The sequence below is a fragment of the Schistocerca nitens genome, chromosome 1 (assembly GCF_023898315.1).
Source record: "Schistocerca nitens isolate TAMUIC-IGC-003100 chromosome 1, iqSchNite1.1, whole genome shotgun sequence".
NCBI lineage: Eukaryota > Metazoa > Arthropoda > Insecta > Orthoptera > Acrididae > Schistocerca > Schistocerca nitens.
The window spans coordinates 1,406,132-1,430,000 of NC_064614.1; the positions used below are offsets into that span (position 1 = coordinate 1,406,132).

General features: G+C 41.2%; 1 protein-coding gene across 4 annotated transcripts in view; it reads left to right on the forward strand.

Moving 5' to 3' along the window:
• LOC126240314 (DNA topoisomerase 2-binding protein 1-A-like) overlaps positions 1–23,869 on the forward strand; it is a 308,035-nt gene that overhangs the window by 220,605 nt on the left and 63,561 nt on the right. For all 4 annotated transcript variants that reach the window (XM_049947915.1, XM_049947916.1, XM_049947917.1 and 1 more), the window contains 2 exons: positions 9,804–10,018; positions 23,726–23,869. The exon at positions 23,726–23,869 is cut by the window's right edge and continues 443 nt beyond it. In XM_049947915.1, the coding sequence (XP_049803872.1) occupies positions 9,804–10,018; positions 23,726–23,869 (359 nt within the window). The remainder of the gene's footprint in view (positions 1–9,803; positions 10,019–23,725) is intronic.

Sequence of the window (23,869 nt, forward strand, 5' to 3'; positions counted from 1 at the left end):
GTGCCCGCGTTCGCCAACTTATCAAACGATGGAAGCTGGATTGTTGGGAGAGATACATCTCGACCACTGCGTGCCATACGTCACCTTTCCAAGTCTGGGCAAATATCAAACATCTTTTAGGGTACCAGACCCCAACAGGTGTTCCTGGTGTTACCATAAACGGCATGTTATCTACCAATGCAAACGCGATTGCCGAGCACTTTGCTCAAGCCTCTGTGTCGGAAAATTACCCCCCCCCCCCCACTCCCCACCCCCCACCCTTTCTCACTCTCAAATGAAGGCTGGAAGGGAATGTCCTCTCACTCACTACAAACCACAGTGAATCCTATAATGCCCCATTTACAGAGCAGGAGCTCATCAGTGCCCTTGCACATTGCCCCGACACAGCTCCTGGGCCTGATCGGATCCACAGCCAGATGATTAAACATCTCTCATCTGACTACAAGCAACATCTCCCGTCGTCTTCAATCGGATCTGTTGCGACGGCGTCTTTCCATCGCAATGGCGGGAGAACACCATCATTCCGATGCTCAAACTCGGTAAAAATCTGCTTGATGTGGATAGCTATTGGCCCGTCAACCTCACCAACATTCTTTGTAAGCTGCTGGAATGTGTGGTATGTTGGCGGTTGGGTTGAGTCCTGGAATCATGTGGCCTGTTGGTTCCATGCCAGGGTGGCTTCCGCGGGGGTCACTCTACCACTGATAATCTTGTTTCCCTCAAGTCTGCCATCGGAACAGCCTTGTCCATACGGCAACACCTAGTTGCCATCTTTTTTGACTTAAGTACAGCATATGACACAACCTGGTGACGACATATCCTTGCCACATTGTACGAGTGGGGTCTCCGGGGCCCGCTCCTGATTTTTATCCAAAGCTTCCTGTCGCTCCCTACTTTCCGTGTCCAAGTTGGTGCCTCCCATAGTTACATCCATATGCAGGAGAGAATGGAGTCCTGCAAGGCTCCCTATTGAGTGTCTTTCTATTTTTAGTGGCCATTAACGGTCTAGCAGCAGCTGTTGGGCCCTCAGTCTCACCTTCTCTGTGTGCAGAAGATTTCTGCATTTCGTACTGCTGCTGATGGGTGTCGCCTACAGGGAGCCATCCACTAGGCACAGTCATGGGCTCCAGCCCAAGGCTTGTAGTTTTCAGCTGCAAATTCGTGTGTCATGCACTTCTGTTGGCATAGTACCGTTCGTCCAGAGCCCAGAACCTTACCTCCATGACGATCCACCACTCACTGTACTGGAGACATATCGACTCTTAGGACTGGTTTTCGATGCTCGATTGACACAGCTTCCTCCTCTTCATCAGCTTAAGCAGAAGTGCTGGCAGCACCTCAATGCCCTCTGTTGCCTGAGCAACACCAATTGGGGTGCAGATCGCTCTACGCTGCTGCGGCTCTACAGAGCCCTTGTCCAGTCCCAAATTGACTATGGGAGGGGTGTGGTTTATGGTTCGGCATTGCATTTACTCGACCCTGTGCACCACTGCGGGGTTCCACTGGGACATGTCGGATGACCAGGGTACTGGTGGAGGCTGGGGTCCCTCCACTGCAGATCAGACATGCACAACTGCTTGCCAGTTACACAGCACACATTTGTAGTTCTCCTGATCATCCGAATTATTATCTCTTTTTCCCACCCGCGGCAGTCCATCTCCCACATTGGCAAGCCCAGGTCGGAGCTAACGATTGTGGTTCACATGCAGTCCCTTCTCTCTGAACTGGAGTCCCCGTTTACCACCTTTACTTGCGGTTCGTTTACGTACGCCTCGGCCGAAGCTTCATCTGTACCTTTCACGAGGCCCTAAGGACTCTGTTAACCCTACAGCTCTCCGCTGTCACTTCCTCTCGATTCTTGACGTGTTCTGGGGCTCTGAAGTGGTTTACACCGACGACTCGATGGCTGACGGTCGCGTTGGCTTTGCCTAAGTTTGCGGCGGCCGTATTGAACAGCATTCCTTTCCCAATGGCTGCAGTGTATTCACTGCAGAATTGGTGGCCATTTCTCGTGCACTTAAGTATATCTGTTCATGTCCTGGGGAGTCTTTTCTTTTGTGTACTGACTCCTTGAGTAGTCTGAAAACTATTGACAAGTGCTACCCATGTCATCCTTTGGTAGCGTCCATCCAGTAGTCCATCTATGGCCTGGAACTGTCCAGTTCTTCAGTGGTGGTTGTCTGGACCCCCTGGTCACGTCGGAATCCCAGGAAATGAACTTGCTGACAGGCAACGTGGAAACCACTTCTGGAGGTGGGCATCCCTGCAACTGACCTGCGTTCATTATTACACTGCAAGGTTTTTCAGCTTTGGGAGGTGGAATGGCAAAATCTCATCACGCACAACAAATTGCGAGCCATTAAGCGGACCACGAATGTGTCGAATTCCTCGATTAGGGCCTCTCGCAGGGACTCTGTGTTTCTGTGCCGGCTCCGCATTGACCGTGCCTGGGTGACCCACGGCTACCTCCTGCCCCATGAAGGCCCACCTCAGTGTCAGTGCGGCCGGTTGATGGTGGCCCATATTCTTCTGCTCTGTCCTTCTTTGGCTGCCCAGCGACTTCATCTTTGGTTGTCATTATCATTGATTTTAGCAGACAACGCCTCATCAGATGATTTGGTTTCACGTTTCATCCATCAGGGTGGGTTTTATCATTCGATCTGAGTTTTAGTGCATGTCCTTTGTCCATCTGTGTCCTCCACCCTAGTGCTTTTAGGGTAGAGGTTTTAATGTGTTGCAGGGTGGCTGGCTTTTCCTTTTTACTTTCGTGATCTGCTTCCTTGTTTTACTCTTTTTCCTTTCTTTCCATTTTGTGTTATGTCTCGTCTGTTTTATTGTCACACTTGTGGCGATGTTTTATTAGGAGTGAGGGACCGATGACCTTGTAGTTAGATCCCTTTCCCCCTCTTTTAAACCAACCAACCCTAACAGATATTTCTTTATATGTAAAACAGAGAAGTGAAGTACCAGTTTTCATAAATTTAGCTTTAAAATTTTTTTAATGTAATGACATATCTTCTTAAAAATTTTCATCCGCTATTGCATTCCCTTAGGCACTGAATTTCCAGAAGCACCGCAACGTGTATTTTTTTTTTTTTTTAATTTCTAAGCAGGAAGTCAAATACCAAAAGTCATAGATGTAGCCTTAAAATCCGTTAGTAGTTCTTTAGTAATTATGTAACAGCAGGTGAAAACTGATTCACTGTGACAGTTTCACAGTGTGATGCATGTCACTGGAAATCATCATTGTTGGAATAACTGTCAGCATATGTGATCTGACAATGGATGATGGTGTCATACAGGGTGAGCACAATGTCTTGCCCAGATTATAACAATTTATTACAGAATAACTGTTTGACATAATAATGTAATGTACATTTGATGCTGTTACATAGGTTAGTGTTACTAGTTTTTTAAGACCACTTGCGTTAGTAAACCTCAGAGTGTGCTCCCTTGGTAGCTCGGAGAATGTCGAGGCGGCATTCCAGTTCCCGCCAGGTGTTTCGTAACAACGCGTGTTCTGTCGCAGTACCCACAGCACCTTGTACCCTAGCCTTCAGTTCGTCGTCGTCAGCTACTGGTGTGACGAAGACTCTGTCCTTGATATAGGGTCTCCCAAACCCCCCCGCAAAAAAAAAAAAAAAAAAAAAAGTCAAGGGGTGTAATGTCTGGAGAGTGGAGTGATGTCCAGATTGGTGGATTGGAAGGAACGGTCCAACACCCTGGCCACCCTGCTCTCCTGACATTATGCCCCTTGACCTTTTTTTTCTGGGGTGACATCAAGGACAGAATCTTCGTCACACCAGTTGCTGACGTCGACGAACAGAAGACTAGGATACAAGGTGCTGTGAGTTCTGTGACAGAACACATGTTATGGAACACTTGGCGGGAACTGGAATACCGTCTCGACATTCTCAGAGCTACCAAGGGAGCACACATTGAGATCTAATAATTTTTTATAATCAGGGCAAGACTTTGTGCTCACCCTATATTAATAATGCATTTATGAATGCTATGACTCACAATGAGTGAGCATGAGCCAAAGTATGTCATCTACAGCTTTTGTGAGGCCATACATGATGAACTTTGGTATTATGACTTTAAATGCAAACAAACAGACAAATAAGTTAATGTTATTTCGGTTAGGTGGATGTATCTGAATTCCTCATTTAATGACATTCCCAAATTATTTGGTGGCATGCTATTGTGTAGCCATCCTTGCCGTAGGGCATCTTGATTCAACTTGCTGGTCAGTAAAAATTTAATGCTAACATAATGCAGTTGCGATTTTTTACCCACACTAGGGCTTCCATTTCTTACGCACACCAATGTGGGTTAGAGGAAGATTCTGTCCTCGATTCTGAACTTGAGTCAATTCGGTTTCTGTTCACTGTTAGAAAATCAAGGAAAAACATAACCAGTTTTTAAACAGCTTTAGAGCAACATCGTGGCATCGAGATGAAATGAGAAGGAAAATTAATCCAGATTTAGATGTCCAACAAACGAAATAAATCGCTTTAAAATGACTGCAGTTGTTATTGCAAGAATAAATTACAGTGAAAAGGCCTGTTGTGGAAATAGTACCAACAGACGTCACTAGATCGCAGTATGAGCGAAAGTCAGAGAAATTGTGATCTTCTGTTTATGTATTAGTTTCTGTTGTTATATATGACCTGCACCTAGAAGATATTGCCATTATTATTTCACTATTTCTGAAGCACATCAGTGCGGAAGAGGTGGAGGGGGAAATATGACGAGTGCAGTGAGGGGCCCTCTGCCATTAACTTAAATGCAAATTGCAAAGTAGCCCTGCAGGTGTAGAAGAATCTCTCATATGCCTTACTTGCTATTAGTTTTATGTTGTCACTCCATATTAAATTGCTTATTCCTACAAATTTATGGATGCAGTTGCTTCCAGTGATTGTTCTGCATTTGAGCAATCATGCCATAATAGATCTTCAGCCTATTTATGCACAGTACGTTAATTTTATTTTCACGACCAGTTGCCAGTCCCTGCACAAAGCATTGATCCTCTACAGATCTGAAACTTACTGGCAGATTAAAACTATGTACGGGACCAAGACTCAAACTCAGAACCTTTGCCATTTGCGGGCAGGTGCTCTACCATCTGAGCTACTCAAACACGATTCATGACCCGTCCACACAGTTTTAATTTTGCCAGTCCCTCCTCCTGCGGACCTTGCAGAACTATCACTCCTGGAAGTAAGGATATAGCACAGACATAGCTTAGCCACAGCCTGGGGGATGTTTCCTGAATGAAATTTTTGCTGTGCAGCAGTGTGTGTGCTGATACGAAAAAAAGGTTAAAACTGTGTGCCAGACCGAGACTTGAACTCGAGACCTTTGCCTTTTGGGGGAAAGTTTGTAAGGTAGAAGGTAAAGTACTGGTAGAATTGTAGCTGTAAGGATGGGTCGTGAGTCATGCTTGGGTAGCTCAAATGGTAGAGCACTTGCTCGAGAAAGCAAAGGTCCCAAGTGGGAGCCTTGCACCAGGACACAGTTTTAATCTGCCAGAAGTTCCAACTCAGTGCGCACTCCGCTACATAGTGAAAATTCCATTCTCTCTTCAGGTCTTCCTGCATTATGCTACAATTTTCTAGCATTGTGACTTCTCTGTAAACAACAGAGTCTCTGCTGTCCCATTCACAGAGAAAGCAAGGGAACTTTGCATAGCCACTTTGTTGACCAAGCAGCATTGAAATCACCTGTGGTCTGAATAGCAGAGTTTGCTTAAAACCAGTTCAAGGTTTTCGTAACATTCTTTTAAGTAAACTGAGTTTCCAACTGGTATAGAAGCATACTTATTTCCATTGTGTAGAAGTATTGCTTTAAGTCTTCTTTTTGAAGAATCAGTAAAAGTAGCATATTATATTTTGAAACGTGCCTAAGTCCTGGAACATCACTGCAAAACACCAGGTCACCTTCTTGAGAGAAGAAAGATTCAAACTCCTTTACCCTCGATCAATACCAATAAAAGGATGTACCCAGCGCTAACGTATGTTTATCTTTCAATCTAGATTCTAGAACCTCTGCCGATTCTTTAGAAAGGCCTCGGTCTCTAACTAAATCGTTCAGTTCAGATTGTGAGAATGGAATGGGATCAGTTGGGCCAGGATTCTAGCAGTCTCTGTCTTCTTCACTATCACCTTGCTGAGCCAATGGCTCGTGATCATCTGTATCATCTAAAGAATCTGGAGGAGAGGTTATTGGTACTTCAGGTCCACGAGGAACAGGGTTAATGGCTGATCGAATGTTAGGGTAAGACATATCCTTTTTGTTTTTCAAATTGATACCTCGTACATCGCAAGAACAAAAATAGCAGTCATGACTATGATTTTTGGGCTTCCTCCAAACCATTGGTATTCCAAAATGTAAGGACTGCTTTTTACTTTGAAACCATTGTCTCAGTTCTTAAACACACGCTGAACAAACTTTGTGTGGGGCCCAAGGCTTATCTTTATTGCCCCACTTTATACTAAAATAGCCGAAATATACTTTTTCAACAAAATCGGAATGTTTCTTTGTTGCTTTTTAATGGTATAGTTACCACAAATGTAGCATAAGCAATCAGGCGAGTTTATACATCCCCTGGTAGCCATTGTCCATAAAACAACTTCACAACACAAGAAAACAGTCACTACTTTAAGGCACTAGTAACAACAACACATGAACAGCACAGAGTGAAGAGATATTGTGAACTGAAGGACAGTAGCAGCAGCTCACTGCTTGGTGATGGCAGGGGAAGGGGCAGTGTGACAGACAGGCACTGACATGAAAAATACTGCTGGTTTCTCCTAATTACTCTTTATTTTATATATATCTAGTATAAAAACGGCTAAATAACAGTTTATGGAGATCCTAAAAACCAAAATTCAAACTCACTAGAGTGCTGAAATATCGAAAAAAGCTGAAACTAGACAAGCAATTTGTGAAATAACTGTACATGATTGAAGTTTTTCACTGATTTTTTCGAAATCAGCATTGAAAACACTATAATAATCACTTCATAAATCTGAAACAGTTTTCATGTCGCAGACCTGTGTTATTCCACATACTTTTGGGACAAATGTGGAACATAATAAATAGTAAAAATCCACTGCCTATTGACAGAGAAATAAGGTGTTTCAGGAGAAGCCTGTAAATGCCTGACCACACACAAAACATTAGCTTCCTGATCACAAACAAATAACTTTTTTGCTGCAGTAAAATAATTACAGAAAAACCCTATTTTTATACTTTTCAGCAGACTGACCCAAAAAGGTGTAAGATACGGGAAATCATGGGAAACACAACAAGCAAAAGTGAATAAATTACTCTCACTGACTTTATATTGCTCAAAATGTGAAAGTAAAAAAATTTAAATTTTGCTAGTTCAATAAATCTGGAATAATTGTTTTTCTTTTTAACAGCAATTAGGTTTATTTGTTTCTCCACAGTATATGAAACATTAGTCACAAAGTAGTGACTGACCGCTGATGTACACACACATACGCAAGTGTGGGGGTTCTCATTCCAATCGTGTTCAATGGTGTAAGCAAAACGCTGAAGTAAAACTGAAAGAAAAACAAATAAATGCAGACTGTTTACTAAAAAAGAACAGGGTGTCTCGTGATTTGCCTCTGGACGTCCACACTGGGAGATTCAACAGTTGGATCTTCATAAGATAATTGTAGACGTAGCTACGTCTGGTACTTCGACTGAAGAATGCCAATGATTCACACCTGCCATGTTCTGTCTGATCTACAAGCAAATCTCGTAGAATTCTGATTCAGCATATCCAAAAGTGGCACATACGTCTACCTGCTCCTCAAGGTAGTGGGAGGGGAGGGGGGGGGGGGAGGAGAGATGTGGGATATAAATTAAAAGAAGACCCATCATATGTTTAATGGATGTCACATTTCCATACTTTGCCTTGGTTTCCTTTGCTGCTTGCTCAATATACAGGGTGGACCAGAACTCCAGCAACAAAATTTTGGAGGTTATTAAGGAATATTTACAGATTATTTTGGCATAAGGGACTGTAGGTCTCCAGTGGCTTGTTACATCGACATCTACACCTATATACAAATATGAACTCCGCAAGCCACTAAACGGTACACAATGAAAGGTACCTTCCTTTCCTATTAAACTTACAAATAGAGCGAGGGAAAAGCGACTGTCTGCATACTTCCATATGAGCTCTGATTTATCATATCTTATCTTCATGGTCCTTACACGAAATATACATTGGCGGCAGTAGAATCATTCTGAAGTCAGCATCGAATGCTGGTTCTCCAAATTTTCCCAATAGTTTTCTTTGGAAAGAATGTCGCCTGCCCTCCAGGCTTTCCCATTTGAATTCCTGAAGCATCTCCATAATACTTGCATGTTGTTCATACCTACTAGCAAAACATCTAGCAACCCCTTCCGAATTGGTTTGAGGGTAATTGTTTTGTTTGCTTTCTTACACCTTGTATTGGTATTGCATAAAAGTGCAAATGTTAATGGTATGTGCTGCATGTATTGTTTGGAAACAAATTTGTTCCATTTGCTCACAGTACCTGCTGTTGACAACAGTAATGCCCTTCTTATCTTGTTGTGCTCAAGCCTGTATTCAGTACTGCTCGGTCCTATATTCTGTACTGCTCAGTCACCGAGCGAGGTGGCGCAGTGGTTAGCACACTGGACTCGCATTCGGGAGGACGACGGTTCAATCCCGTCTCCGGCCATCCTGATTTAGGTTTTCCGTGATTTCCCTAAATCGCTTCAGGCAAATGCCGGGATGGTTCCTTTGAAAGGGCACGGCCGATTTCCTTCCCCATCCTTCTCTCACCCGAGCTTGCGCTCCGTCTCTAATGACCTCGTTGTCGACGGGACGTTAAACACTAATCTCCTCCTCCTCTCCTGTACTGCTCAGTCCTGTCCCAGGTTTGTTTCTCCAGCAATGTTAGTTGTGCATTAACAGTGATACACGCGTGCGGATAGGCTACTGGTGAAGAATTGGCCAATAGGCATCATGTCTATGGGTTTACTGTAAGCAGTCAAAAAGTAGCACGATAATGCTATGCTCACCTATGGCAACCACATCAAAGTAGTTTCGCATGCGTACACAGATATCCATAAATAACTGGATCCTTTCTGTTTTCACGTTTTGGTGATTGCGTATCACAGGCTTTTTCACTATGTTGAAAGCATTTTCACAGAAACAAAGATAATTCTGGCAGCTAAGCTGAATAAATCATAATTATGTTATCACTATGTAATGAGGCACTGGATACCACATGTAATTAGTACCAAAATACTCAGAAAATATCCCTGAACAACTTATGAAATTTTTTTGCCGTAGTTCTGGATCGCCCTGTATGTACAAATGGATTTGCAATGGGGTAGGCTAGAACATTTTCTCAGTTCCTTTTCAAATAGTATCTCCCTTTCATACCCTTCTCCTCATTAAGACTGCAGTCTGGTTCTATATTAGGTAAATTAATTACCATTATATTAAATAAATATGATTCTATCTTAAATCATGTATTCTAGTGCCTAAGAAAAATTATAATATTGCGTTATTGTAGCCCTAAATTTAGGAGAAGTAGAAATAGACTTCAAACGCAACATCAGTGGGTACAGTCAGCCGTTCATGAAATTTTGCTTTTGATAGAAGTTCGCCCTCAATGTTATTCTATGTATGTTCTTTGGATTCATTAATAAAACTGCTCACAATTCGTTCAACTATTGTGCGACACTATAAGCTTCATTTCCGTTTGACGTGTAAAATATTTATGCCAATTCTTTCTTGTTCACAGAACACAAGAGACTTTTGCAAGAGTAAATAACCCAGAGAAGGGTGCTATTGCATCGACACATCTTATCTGTCCAGAGCCTGGCAGCAAAAAATATTTGGCAGCTTTGAAATGGAGTGTTCCTGCAGTGAACCATAGGTGGCTGCTGGCTTGTGCACGTGAGGGGAGATGTGTTAATGAAGAGCCTTACCTTGTTAAAGAACCAAGCTCCCCTAAAGGTAAAAAGAATTCACTCTCTCTCTTCTTTCTTTCTTTCTTTCTTTCTTTCTTTCTTTCCTCCTCCTCCTCCTCCTTCTTCTTCTTCTTCTTCTTCTTTCTTTCTTCCCCCCCCCCCCCCCCTCAGTAAAATAGACTATAGATGGTGACACTTACATAAATTTGCAAAGCATTAACAAAAGTTTTAGCTGAGACAGCTTTAGTCATCCGAATTAATTTTCTCTGTTGCAGAGTGTGTGCTGATTTGAAATTTCCTAGTACATTAAATCTGTACTGGACAAGGACTTGAACTTGTATCATTTGCCTTTCACTGGCATATGCTGTACTGACTAATCGGTTCAGGCATGACCCACCTGGAAAGTTCAGTTAGCATTTGCAGAAGAAAGTCAAAGATTCTGGATTTTGAGTTTCAGTCTGGTACATGGTTTTAATTTTTGTTTTAAAGTTACTTGAAAATAAATTCTGACTTGTGTAAAAATTAATCAGAATACAGGTGGGGAAACTTTTGCACCTTAAGTGCTTTAAGGACAAAACAAAAACTAAAATAATACCACTCATGGAGCACCAGCATGCTAGTCTCATCAATAGAGTAGTCAGAGGAATGGCAAACAGTTTCACAGTTAGGTATAGTGATACATTCAAACATTTCCATTTCAAACTTCTTTCTTAATATCTTCCACTACTATATCTAACTTCATTATTGCTGCAGTTAGCATGTGAATCAAAATAAGATTCTTACCGCAAAGTACTAGATGCCTTCAATGCTGGTGTTTTATTTTGGTGTGTTAATGCTCTGTGAACAGTTGTCTTTATTTCAATATTGTTTCATTTTGACTGTCTCTGTATTTATTTCTAGTTTTATGAGCACTTCCTCTTCTGATGGGATTTTAAAATTTTATTTCTTTCTAGTTCATCATCATAATCATAATAATAATCGTCATCACATCGTCTACAGTTTCTAGCCCCTAGCTGGGTCTGTTTCAAACATAAGCATCCCCATCTTTACCTGGACCACCACATTTATCTCTATCAGTCTGCCCCAGTCTTCTCCTTTCTTCATCACACTGTTCTTCACTGCTGGGATCCATCTGTCACTGTGTTTCTCCAGGTCTTTTGCCTCCTGTTATTTTGTGTGCCTCTCTCAGTATCATGCCAACTACCTTCTTAACCGTGTCTCTTCTGTGGTCTCTTGCATATGTTTCTCTTTCACTACTTCTGTTGTTATCTCATTCCTTAATCTCTCTATTCTAGTAGTATTGTTCTGCTTCTTTGAAATTTTACGCCATGCACGTATCTAGCTTGTATACCTTTTCTTCTTCATTACTCACATTTTTGATGCACCCATGAGTATCTGAGCAATAATATTCTCAGTATAACACTTCCATGCTTTTGGGTTGTACGTCTTTGCTTATTACGCTCAGCAGTAACACCTTCACTAATCTCCCTTATCATTCCTTCCTCTGTCTTCTATTATGCTTCCATGTGCTTGAAACTTTCCAATTTATTCAGTACTTGTTCTCTAAATACTTCTATACATTTCTAATCTCATCTGATTTCTTGTTGTCACCATCATTTCACTCTGCTTTGCATTAAACTCCAATCCATACTGTTCCACCATTTTCTCCCATACATTTAGTCTTTTTTGTGCCTCTCTTTCATTTCCCCAGACCATTAAGACACCTGCTAACACCATTGCTTTCATATTGCTCCTGTTTGAGATGCCACTCCTGCCATCATCTCATCCATAAAGGTTATGGATTGTAGTCTAGGTGTAGGACTTATACCTGCTTCAGTCTGTCTAACTGAACCATTACCAAGCTGTCTGTATCCTCACAGTCACCTGTATATTATTTTGTCCGAGCTTCCTCCTGTTATTATTTGCATTATAAATAGTTATTCAGTTTTGATGATTAGCTTGGTTATAATGTATTACCAACGTAGCTTTGGCAGTAGATGTGGTGTAGAAGGCAGTCAAATAACAGGAAAGAACGGACACTGAGAAGAGTAATGCTATAGAGAAAAGTAACAAATGAAAACATCACAGGGTTGTGGGACGGAAGGAAAGCCATTTCCATTGTTTGTTTTATAATGTATTATGATATTTCACAACATAAACTGGTAAGCTTAACAAAATATGATTGTTTTCGCAATGTTCACACTATTTCTTAAGCAGCAAAGACTAGTTAATGTCGATGTTTGCACGATGAATAATGGGTAGCAACTGACAACGAAGTAAGGGATACTGAACACACAGTTTCTACTTATTGACGACTAGTTATACTAGTTACAGACTGACAGAGGTTTTGTGCATGATGCTTAAAAAAAAAAAAAAAAAAAAAAAAAAAAAACTTGTTTAGTATTAAAACAACAAAATGGTAAGATATTGTGCTGTTAAATTTTAGATATTAGTACAAAAAACAGAAAAAGTAAAAGTGGACAAAAATAAAATAAAGGAGAACCTCTCTTGTCCACCCTCGGCTGGTATGTCACTCTGGTTGATCAGACTGTGCTTGAGCCGAACTGTCCGTGACTTTTTACCATGGCTCATTACACGTCATGCCATTGTTATGTACTGTATTATTGTTTACAGGTTTATTGTTGTTATCACTTGTCCCTTTTAACGCTCTGTCATCTCTCATATTGTTTGTCACTGTCCGTGTTTTTTGTACAGTACTGCACTGTGAAGTTTTTAGTGCTTACTGCTTGATGATTGTATGACACTGTTCTTCTGTATTTGTTACAGTACTGTACATATTTGTTTTACATTGTGTAGTGTACAGTTGTGTGTGTGTGTGTGTGTGTGTGTGTGTGTGTGTGTGTGTGCGTTTTTTCAAAATGTCAGGAGTGAAAGGAAAACAATGAAAAATTAGCAGGGCTATGAATCATTTTAAAAAATTGCCAAGGAACTCAGTGTCAGTGTTTGGATTGGAGAAGAAACCGGAAAGACATTGAATTATTTACAGTGATGATAAATGGTGAAGGCTCTCTTAAGAATCGCAAAACATTAAAAACTTGAACTACTTGACAGTGCATTATGGAAATGGTTTCACCAAGAAAGAAGGAAAGGAATCCTGATATCTGGGCTCATAATAAAAGAAAAGGCAATAGTTTTGCGCAGAAAACTAGAAACCAAAAGTGAGTTCGCAGTTAGCAAAGGTTGGAATCATTGCTGGAAAACCAGTCACAGTGTGAAGCTTGTTTAATTTTCTGGTGAGCAAGTACAAGTTAATGCTGAGGCTGCTAAGGAGTTTTCTGTGAAATTTCAAGAACTTGTCAAATAAAAGGACTTGTTACCTTTCCAAATCTATAACATAGACAATGCAGGCCTAAACTATAAAATGCTGCCAAACAAAATGCTCACTGCGTCAGATGAAACCATGGCAGGAACAAAACTTAAAAAAGTTGGGCTACCCATTGCTCCTTGCAGCAACACATATGGCACACACAAGCTTCCCCTGTTTGTTATTGGCAAATGTAAGAAGCTTGCGGCATTCAAAAACAAAACTAACTTACCTTCCTTGATGGACTATTACTGAAATAAAAAAATCTGCATGGATGGACTGCAGTCTTTGAAAGTCATGGTTTTATGAAGAGTTTGTTCATCGAAGGGTTTGTTCAGTCTGTCGAAAAAGCCTTGAAACAATAAAAGCTCCCTGTTTATGCTCTGTTGTCATTGAATAACACACCATCACAACCATCTGAAGAGGACGTAGTGAAAAGGGACACAAAAGCTATCCTTCTTCCACCAAATCCAGCAATGGATCTGGGAGTCATAGTATGGCTAAAGACACAGTATCGCAGAAACTACATCAGCTCAATTTTAGAAAAGTTCGAAGGAGGTTGTAATGAACTTGAAGCTATGAAATTCCTCACTGTCATAGATGCTTTCCCTACAGTTGCTGAGTCATGAGAGGAACTAAACCCTCACACACTGCGGAAATCTTAGTGTTAGCGTTGATCGGAAGTTATGACCAAAAGTGACTAGATCAAACGTAAGCAAGACGATGACACGCAGATAATTAAGAATCTACAAACTGTACAGTCGAATGTCGTGGCCAGTGAAGTTGAGTAGTGGATTGCCTAGTGTGACAAACAACTGTGAAACCATTGAAGAGCTCAGTGACAACCAGATTATTATTGTTTTGGAAAAAAAATACTGAAGAAAGTGTGAACAAGGGCTCAGACGATGACGATGGCAAACAACGACGATCCTCCTACTCGGATTTCAAACACAGACGTCAAGAATGCTTTTGATATTGCCCTTCAGTACATCGAGCAGCACTCAACCACACTACACCTATGGACATTTTGGAGGAACCCTGCAGCTAAGTCCAGAATATCATCTACTACATAAAAACGTATAACTAACTTTCTTTGTAAGTAATTTTTTATTAATTTATAGGCTACCTTCAATTTTTACAGTACTGTACATATGTACTTTATGTAAAACACATGCGTGCTATACAGTATTGCTCTTTACTAGTATGTAATAATAACAGCTTTTCTGCAGTTTATTGCAGTGTTTTCACTGTAGAGAGCGATATACATATGTAGAGTAGTCATTTTTTAGTTGAGAGATTGTTTACTTTAATGTAAATCCATATTTTTCTGTACTTTTTGATAATCCAACCCCTTTTTTATTCTGACGCGTATCCCAGTCTCAAAGATGATGGCTTACAGGGGTTGCACTGTTGGTGGTGAAGTTACGTTAACTAAAAGCTATATAATCAGAAAAATGAGAGGTACTGTGTTATGATTTTCTGTGCACTGGGATTTTCAAAACCTGCCAGTAATTTTCTAGAAAGTTATATTTTATAATTTAGATATTTCCCAAAATAACATGTTATTTTAGTAAAAATACACCTTTTTGGTAACACAAAAACTCTGGCTACGAAACTAGAACAGTATAATTTGGCATATTTGCATTTTAAGACGGGAACATTGCTTCAACATGAAAATTTTAAATATAAATAACTTTTGAAATATTAAGTTTTCAGAAAAATAAAATGTTTACTTGAAAATGGAGAATGGGGAGAAGCTAAATAAGCTGTATCAATCTCGACTCAGACTGTTATTTGTAAAGTTGAATTTTGACGGGCTCATGGTTACTGGTTTCATAAATTAGGAATATTTCTACATGAGCTATCTATACCAATGTCATAATAAGGCTGTAAGTTATACTGTGATTAATAAAGTTTAGTGAAATGCTGCATCAATAAGACTTTGACAATTTTATGTACTCCTCATGTATGCATTACATGTATAATAGAGAGAAAGAAAAGTGTTTACATATGGAGAGAATTGTAGCAAGTGGAGCTGTTCAGCGCTCCCTTTTCTCAACAGTTTTCACATATCTTGCTTATTTTCACACTGTCACATCCATTCTCAGTATGCAGGAGTACCATACCAGTCTCTCTTTAGGAACACCCCTCCCGGGGCTCATGGGTCTCTCGTGAGTTCATACGTGGCACACACACGGGGACCTGAGCTACTATAGCCCATTCTTCTTTTTCCTCAATGCATTTCCTTCACCTTGCCCTCTCTCCCTATCCTTGCTCCTTCCCTGTTGCCCCCTCCTTACAGTCTCTCTATGTTCTGGTTTATATCGACCTGGCTATCCACTGGTTCCCTGTATTGCTTGCAATTTTGTACCTTCTTCCTGTTCTTCCATAGTTTTTGGTGTTTAAGTCCCCGCTTCAGGTTTGACCTCCACTTCTAAATTTTCTGTTTTTAGTGTGAGCCATTTGGGGAAGAACTTGCTCCCTAGCATCTACGGTGTGGATTCCTCTCCCCCATTCCTTCAGCTCTCCCTTCCCCACTGTAGCCCCTTCCACCCTGATAGAACACAAGCATGTGTAGCCAGTCTATGTGATGGGGCTGTTATACCCATCTAGCTGAGTCCCCTGACAACACAGGGATCGTACTACAGATATCTCAGCTGCCCCCTCTCTTATGTATGCCGGGGGGCACCAGAACTCCCGTCAATGGCCGCCGTGCCAGGCAGCCCTTACAACAATTGGGCGGTGCCCATGGAGAGAGCCCCTGATCGGAGTAGGTGATATCAGGGTGGATGTTTGGCACATGAAGCGTATCAAGCTGCACAAATCTGGCTGTTCTCAAACAGCCTTCTCTTCAAATGGTGAAGGATCATTGAATGCTGCTTCATATGACTGGGCAGACTTCCCTTCCCTTGCTACACCATGACAGGAGGGCCAGACTGCCGCCTTACGATGAAACACTTTCTCATTTGTACTAGGATGGATGGGAACACATTCACCACTACAAAGCCATTATTTGTTTTATGGAGAATATCGAGGACAGGCATCAGGGAGAAACACCTGGAAAAACCCAGGAATTTTTTAGAATCCTGTGAATTTTTCATTGCTTTGTACTTCAGTTAAATTTTTGTAATTTTGACTGGTATGAACTGATAAACAGCAAAATGTGCTTTAGGACGAGGACTACGAAATACTTCATAACAATAAACTACTCCCGATGAGCACAATGTCGCATCAGTTTTCATTAAGTTTGTTTTAGCAGTTGCTTGTGGGCTCACAGGTGTGCACAGTTGTGTATTGTATGGTCACTACCATCTGCCACTTCCAGATACTTGAAGTGCGGATGTTAGCTGGAAAATTTTTCTGGCACGCCCAAGCTACCAGATTGCCGCATGCACGTAGCAGTCTGGGTTGTAATGGGGAGGGGCAGTCTCCACATAAACCGTGTTTACGTTTAGTGATTTTGCTGTTTCCTCTTTGTTTACACTTCTCACATCAAATGAAAACAAAACGGACTTCTGTAGTTTGGAGCAATAAAGTGAATTAAAATACATTCACACAATTACGGAAGGCTAAATATGTTATTAGTTTCAGTTTTCTGATTTTTTTTATTTCCACATTTTTGGCAGTAAGTGGCCTTGCAAGAACAATGAAGTTACTTTTGTCGATTTGCTAAATAAGTGTGGCATTTATTATTATTTTCCCCAGAGACAGTCCATTCATTAGAAACGAAGTGTTTCATTCCACACTATTGGATAGTTTCAACTGTTCACTGAATTTCAAGTGCACATTTTCATCTTCTGCCACGTATGGCATTATGTCATAATAAAGAACCAAACACGAGATAATACAGTACTGGTACTCCCGAAAACTGCAAAATCTTTAATATCAGTTTGGGGTCTGCTTCATTGTGAAACTGGACATACGAAAGTGCACTCTAAGCCGAGTTACGCATTTAAGTATGATTTGCGAAATTCCAATGCTCTTGCAGTATCCTATTTCTTCTATGACGTAATGTAAGATCTCTTAATACCAGTTATCATGTCTGCCCATGTGCAGTAACACCTGTTTCCTGGCACTCTCTGGCAACTGCTGAAACAAATATATTTCTAACAGATCATGTGGAAAATATCTTTCCAAAACTTTTTTCGGCAAGATTTTTTTTTGTTCTCTGAAGTTCCATGTTGATGTATAAAACCTTTAGCATTCCAAGGATTGATGTTTTTACGGCTCCAATGGAAAGTATACTGCCACTTATTATGGAAAAAGTGTGTATTTCACCTTGGAAGAAGTGTATTTTCATGTGGGGGGAAAAAGTGCATTTTTGACTGGGAAATCCAGGAAAAACCCGGGAACTTTTTTTATTCTTGTCCACATATACAGCCTGTTCTTGTGTTGTCCAGTCCACAGCTCTTCATTCGTTTGGTTGTCTTGGCAATGTCTCAGTGTCTATTACTCCTCACCATCCACTGAATGTGGTCCAGGGAGCGATTTTTCAAAGGGACCTCATCAATCTGATGAAGAACTTCAGACTAATCTGGAACAATGCGGCGTTCATTTTGTTCGACGTGTGCAGAAGGGACGCAAAGACAACCACACTGATACTGGTGCCTTCATTCTGGTTTTCGAGAGGGATACCCTCCCAGAGGAGGTCAAGGTTTTCTGCTACAGATGTAACGTGAAGCCAAATTCCCCCCCCCCCCCCCCCACCACATGAGCTGCTTTCGGTGCTCGTGTTTTGGACATATGTCTTCCCGCTGTATGGTGGACCCTCTGTGTGGTGACTGTGCACACCCACTCTGTGCCCCTGTGTTCCACCATCTGGGTGTGTCAATTTGTCATGACTGCCGCCCCCCTTGCTAGCCGGATTGCCCGACTAACAAGAGAGAAAAGAAGATCCAAGAGTCCAAGTCCCTGGATCGCTTGTCTCATACTGAGGCTCACCAAAAGTATGAGAGACTTCATCCAGTGTTGCTACCTTCAACGTTTGCCTCTGTTACATCCTTTACCCTTCCTACCTCTTCCTTACACCAGCACCCCTCCCTCTCCCCTCCTCCTCCTCCTCTGAAGTTCCCTTGACATCCCATCTGGGAGCACCTCCCCGTCCCCAGCAGTAGTAGTGCCCCCCTTCTTCGGCACCTGCAGGTGATGGGGCTCCCAGGACCCCTCCCCAGCGTCTCTCAGGCCGGAAGCCTCCTGCCACAACTTGGCCATGAGACGCACCATCTGCGCATTCCAAGGTCGCCTGCTCTCTTTCAGTTCCAGATCGTGCCAACGCCAGTGCCCCCACTGTGCCCTGCCCTCCTCCACTTCTGAAAGAGGAGGAGGAGAAGAAACATAAGTCCCAAGACAAGCCCCCCCCCCCCCCCCCCCCCCGCTGCCCCTGGAGGTGTCATCTACCCCCTCGCAACCTGAGTCCGAATTTTTTTTTATGAATGAATGTCACCTCATCCTTGTCGGTGACGATCATTGTCTGGGTGATGTGACCTGCTCTCGGCTTCTTTATGTGTAACCTGGTCTCTCTCCACATGATCATCCAGTGGAATTGCGACAGATACTATAGTCACCTACTGGAAATACAACATCTTGTCTCCTCCTACTCTGCAAACTGTTTCCCGCCCCATGCACTATCACTACATGATCCTCTTTTGTAAAGTCCTTGCATAAAGACCCTAGGTCCTCTATCACATGACTTAGCCCTGCATTTGGCTTGAAGATGCTGGTGGCCTGGTACGCCGCCCCTAAACTTTCCTGTAACTGAGGGCCTACACCTTGCCTATGGCTACTACCTAGCAGCAGCACTTTCTTCTTCCTAACACTTTGTACATTCCTTGATTTTTGATAGATGTCGTTTGTAGGCTTGTAGTTTAGGGAATGATTCGATGCCTGATTTTACTGTTATTTGACAGAGATGGTCTGATAGTCCGAGATCTTTACAGCTACATCACATATTTCCCTGTCCACATTTATGACCACATGGTCAATTACTGATGCAGTCATTGTGGTAACCCTTGTTGCACTATTGAAGAATAGGGACATGCCAAAACTTTGAAGGATGTTTATGAAGGTGCTGCTGGATTCATTTATGATATTAGTGTTGATGTTAATGTCCCCACACAGAATTATGTTGACCTTTGTACTTGAGGCTTTATCTAGAACTTCTGTTAATTTATTGAAAAAATTGACCACACTACCACTGGGAGATCTATACACACACAAACTGATTAATTTCTTGGTGATATCAAGCCCTGTTAATTCAATAGCCGATATTTCAAAGTGTTTGTCTTCACTTACTGTACCGAGGTCATGTCTTGATATGAAATGTGTTCCTTTCCTGATATAAATGCATGATCCTCCACCCCTTGAAGTAGTTCTGCAGTAAAAGTTTGCCCTTTCATAGAATGATAATACTACATGTTGGATTTCTGTGTCTCTACACCAGTGCTCAGTAATACAAACTACAGTGCAGTTCAAAGATTGGAACTCAACTTCTAATAGTTGTATTTTATTTTTTATTGATTGCATGTTTTGACGGAGGATTGTTAAGTCTGCGAAATGCCCCACGTTACTCTTTCCAGTGGTTTGTTTTTCTTTGTGACATCTGGTATATGTGATATTTGAAGTGTTAAAATCTTTGTGATTGATTGTTTCAGTATTTTTTAAACTGCTGGAGATACTCTTTAGACGGGGGAACCTGCTGTCTGGATTTATCCTAAATAAGACCTACGTTTCCTACCTATGATAACAGGTATTTGACCATGTGTGACCCAAGATCCACCCCCTATACTTTCATGAATCAACTGTACCAATCTTCCCTTCCCACTCCTGTTTAGGTGTAGGCCATACCTAGTGAAACCCCATCTGTTGATAGTCCTGACAGGCACCAGAGAAACATGAGCAAAGTTGGCTGTCCTCATAGCCATTCCTAACCCCACATTGATTCACCTCACAGCTCCATCAAGGTGTGGTCGATCATGATGCCGGAACAGCTCAACAAAGTGTACGCTGGTGCCAGAGTCAGGGAAGCTATCTTGTCAGGTCACCACCTATCATATGCCCCATCCCTAGGCTTCTTGGCCTCGGCTGAAGTGTGCTGCACATTTCCTGCTCCTTGGTCTACCTGAGGCACTTTTCCACTTAACTCTGGCAGTGGTAGATACCTGTTTTTGGTGTTGATGATAAAACTGTCAGATCACATTCTCTTTCTTTCTGTCCTCCTACCAGCTTACAGTCAAAAATAACAATAAAAGTAAAAAAAGGTAAAGGTAAATTGCTTGGTTGCTGCACTTGACAGTGCTATGCCCACAAATTATATTGCAAAACTCATAATTTCATGAGCACTTTCATGATAAAGGGGATACAAAGATGTAGAATTCTCACAGCAAGATTCTTTCAGCTTAAAAATGTGAATTACAAACCAAATCGTTCAAAGTCAAAATGGCATATGCTGGATTGTTTCTCAGTGGCTATCGAAACCCAATGAGGGTGGAGCTGGGTCATGTGGCGGGAGAGATGCGCCGCCAGCAGGTCAAACTTGGGACTGGAAAGCTACAGGATGCAGATATTCAAATTATTACGGGGCCCATCTAATGGATTTTACACAAAACATGATAATTGCCTACACGTGATGCACATTTACTTTATTCTTGAACTCACTAGAGCGTTGATTGCAACTATTGTCAGTAAAGGAAAGGTGATTAAAAGTCCTAAATTTTTTTCTGATTTCAGTTCAAACCCTGCCTTATTAGCTAATGTTACAAGGCTAGGTCAGTAAATCATCCGGACTGTTGCCCATGCAACTACTGAAAAGGCTACTGAGCCTCTTCAGGAAGTATACATTGGTCTGGGCTCTCCACTAATGATGATCAACTTTGGTTGTAAAAATCCCTATACAAAAGAATGCACTAGTGACACATCAAAAAATTCACAACAATGTATAAATTACTAATTACACTTTTCCTATGTCACTTTAATATTCATGTAGAAGACATTCAAAAACTTTTAGTTCTTAACGCATGAAGAGCCAGACTTTGAACATTATGCCTCACCTTCCAAACAGCAACCCCGGGCTCATAGAAAAGCTATTCCTTTTGCATGTCTGCGTACTTTCCATTGGACATCTTTCTCATCACACAGTGTTGTAGCGTTATTACTGGCACGGAAACCATCACAAACAAAGAAATGTGTTAAATTATGTGACAGCATTCATCTTATGGAAGACATTAATCCTTACAAAAGTATGCCCTCCTTGATACAGTTTACATAATGTACAGGCAAAATTTTACAGCCATAAGTAGTTAACAAACTACTGTTAATTCTTGCTTTTAATAAGTAGGGTTTTCAGAATTATGTCACTTGAATACATGTGGATGGTGCACAGCATTCTGACAGTTTTTAGGGGGAGGCAGCTGCATCTACTCAAGTACAACACTTTGACAGCTGCAGAGAATGTTTGACATACGGACATGTATAGTGAGAATATGTTCTACTGTCACTGTATGATGCCTGTATTGTCAATTTTAGGTGTTAGGCATTAAGATGAGGCACTTTTAGTGCAGCCTCAATATGTCAGGCTCGAGAATGAACCATTCTGTTTGAAACTAATTGCTAAAATATATGTAATGCCACTGTAACAGATCTGTAATACAAACTTCATGAAATAAAAAGGTTACGGGTCCCAATCAATAAACTGTTGAAATTGGAAAAATGTGAGATACTACATAGTATCATCACGACGTGCAAACTACAGTCAGATCAAATGTCTTGATAGTTGACACGTCATGTGTTTTAACTGATTTCCTCCAACCAGAGCCCTCAACGTCACACCTGAACTGTTCGCAGTTGCCAAACTGCCACAAGATCTTGTCAGTTCATTTCCAATTCCTTGTCTGGCTTTCTTTCTTGATGTGTTTGGGTCCCAGGTCCTGGGTGTGTGTCTGTAGTTAGTTAGTTTCATATTGCATTACACATGGTAGAAACACACACACGCTGATAACAAAATAAACATTTCATACACAGCACTAACCAAATACTACTGTATTCTTCCACGTAAGATACAGTTCAGTGCCACATGTATTGTTGTTGTAATCACAGAGATCAGCTTACAGTAAATAAGCTTCACAGGACATTGCGTGAAGCAGTTTTTGAAGGCTGCAATTAATTGTTGCCACTAGGTCACCCATAGATAAACAACTTCCTGAAGTGTAATTGCATAGCCCAGTGTTCCTTCTTTTTTTCCCCTAAAAATCTAATCAAAAGACTTTGATTATTATTTTTATTCATTTAATTGACTTAAGTGTAATTTTTTTTTAAATATTTTGCCGCGACATTTTCATCATTGCATTGACTTTTTGTTCACTCTTATTTTTCTTCCTATCATTTTTCTTTTTCTCGTTCAGAGTGTGCTTGTGTCGCCAATTACCTGCAATGAAGTATGGACCAGGTTTGCTCATCAGCTGGTAGTATGGCAGCCCATTTATCCAGTGTAAGAATAGTTTCAGGTAACCAATGACGACAAGAAATTACAGTTTGCTTTTACCGCTGAAACTGAAAATTTTCTATCTAGAGTTTGCTCATGGAGGATAGCCTTAAACACTATGAACAAAGTGATCATGACTGTAGATCTGCCACAGGTTGTTGATCACCATTTTCTCATATACATTGCACATCTCGGGGTTGTGGTTAGGTTAGAACACGTGTTTAAATTCAGGGCTACAAAATGCCATGTCTGCTTCAGTACAGTCATTGGTCAGTTAAAATCTGTTGTCAACAGAGCATCTCCCATTTTTGCCATACCTTGCGGTGGCTCCAAGTTACACATTAAAAGCACTTGTGAAGTGACCCATTGTGTACGTGTGTCTTCTGTAACCGAGCAGCAGTCAGCTGCGGATGTGGCAAGTGACAACTTCGGTCTCCCGCAACTATTTTACTTCCCCCAGACTTCCTCCATTGCCTTCTTTGTAAATGTATCTACTGGCTTCATCACCATATCACTTTCCTAAAATCCTAATCCTTGATTCAGCATTTAAAGTATTATTTAGTTGCTGCATTCCACAAGAGCTAATAAAAATAAATTTCATGATTTTAGTTCTTATTGCTTGTTTTTAAAATCAAACTTCACTCTGCAGTGGAAAAAATGATACAATGAAACGTTATGCCTAGTAGTATCAGCCTGGTTGATAAGGACCTCGGGTTTAGAATGAGTCTACAATTTTAATTTTTCATAAACATTTGTTGACATATATGTGACTATAGCTATCCATGTTTTGTATATAGGATTGAGTAACAATAAAGATGCTTTTACCTTGACAATGATCCATGCTTCAATGTCTCAGTGGTACACAGTTGCAGTCCGTCAGCAAGTTCTCTTTTGTTTATTTTATGTGAATTACTCTCATCATTACGCTAAAAGTTTCTTTCCTGAAATTTCAGAGGTTGAAGGAAGTCATTCCTCTGGGAGAGGCTCTGATGTTAATCACAGTAAGCTTGGCACACCTGTAACACTACCAAAGGAAATACAGAATGCTGAGGAGAAGCAGCCGCAAGCTGCAGCTTTGGTTGTTGAAGAAACTGTAC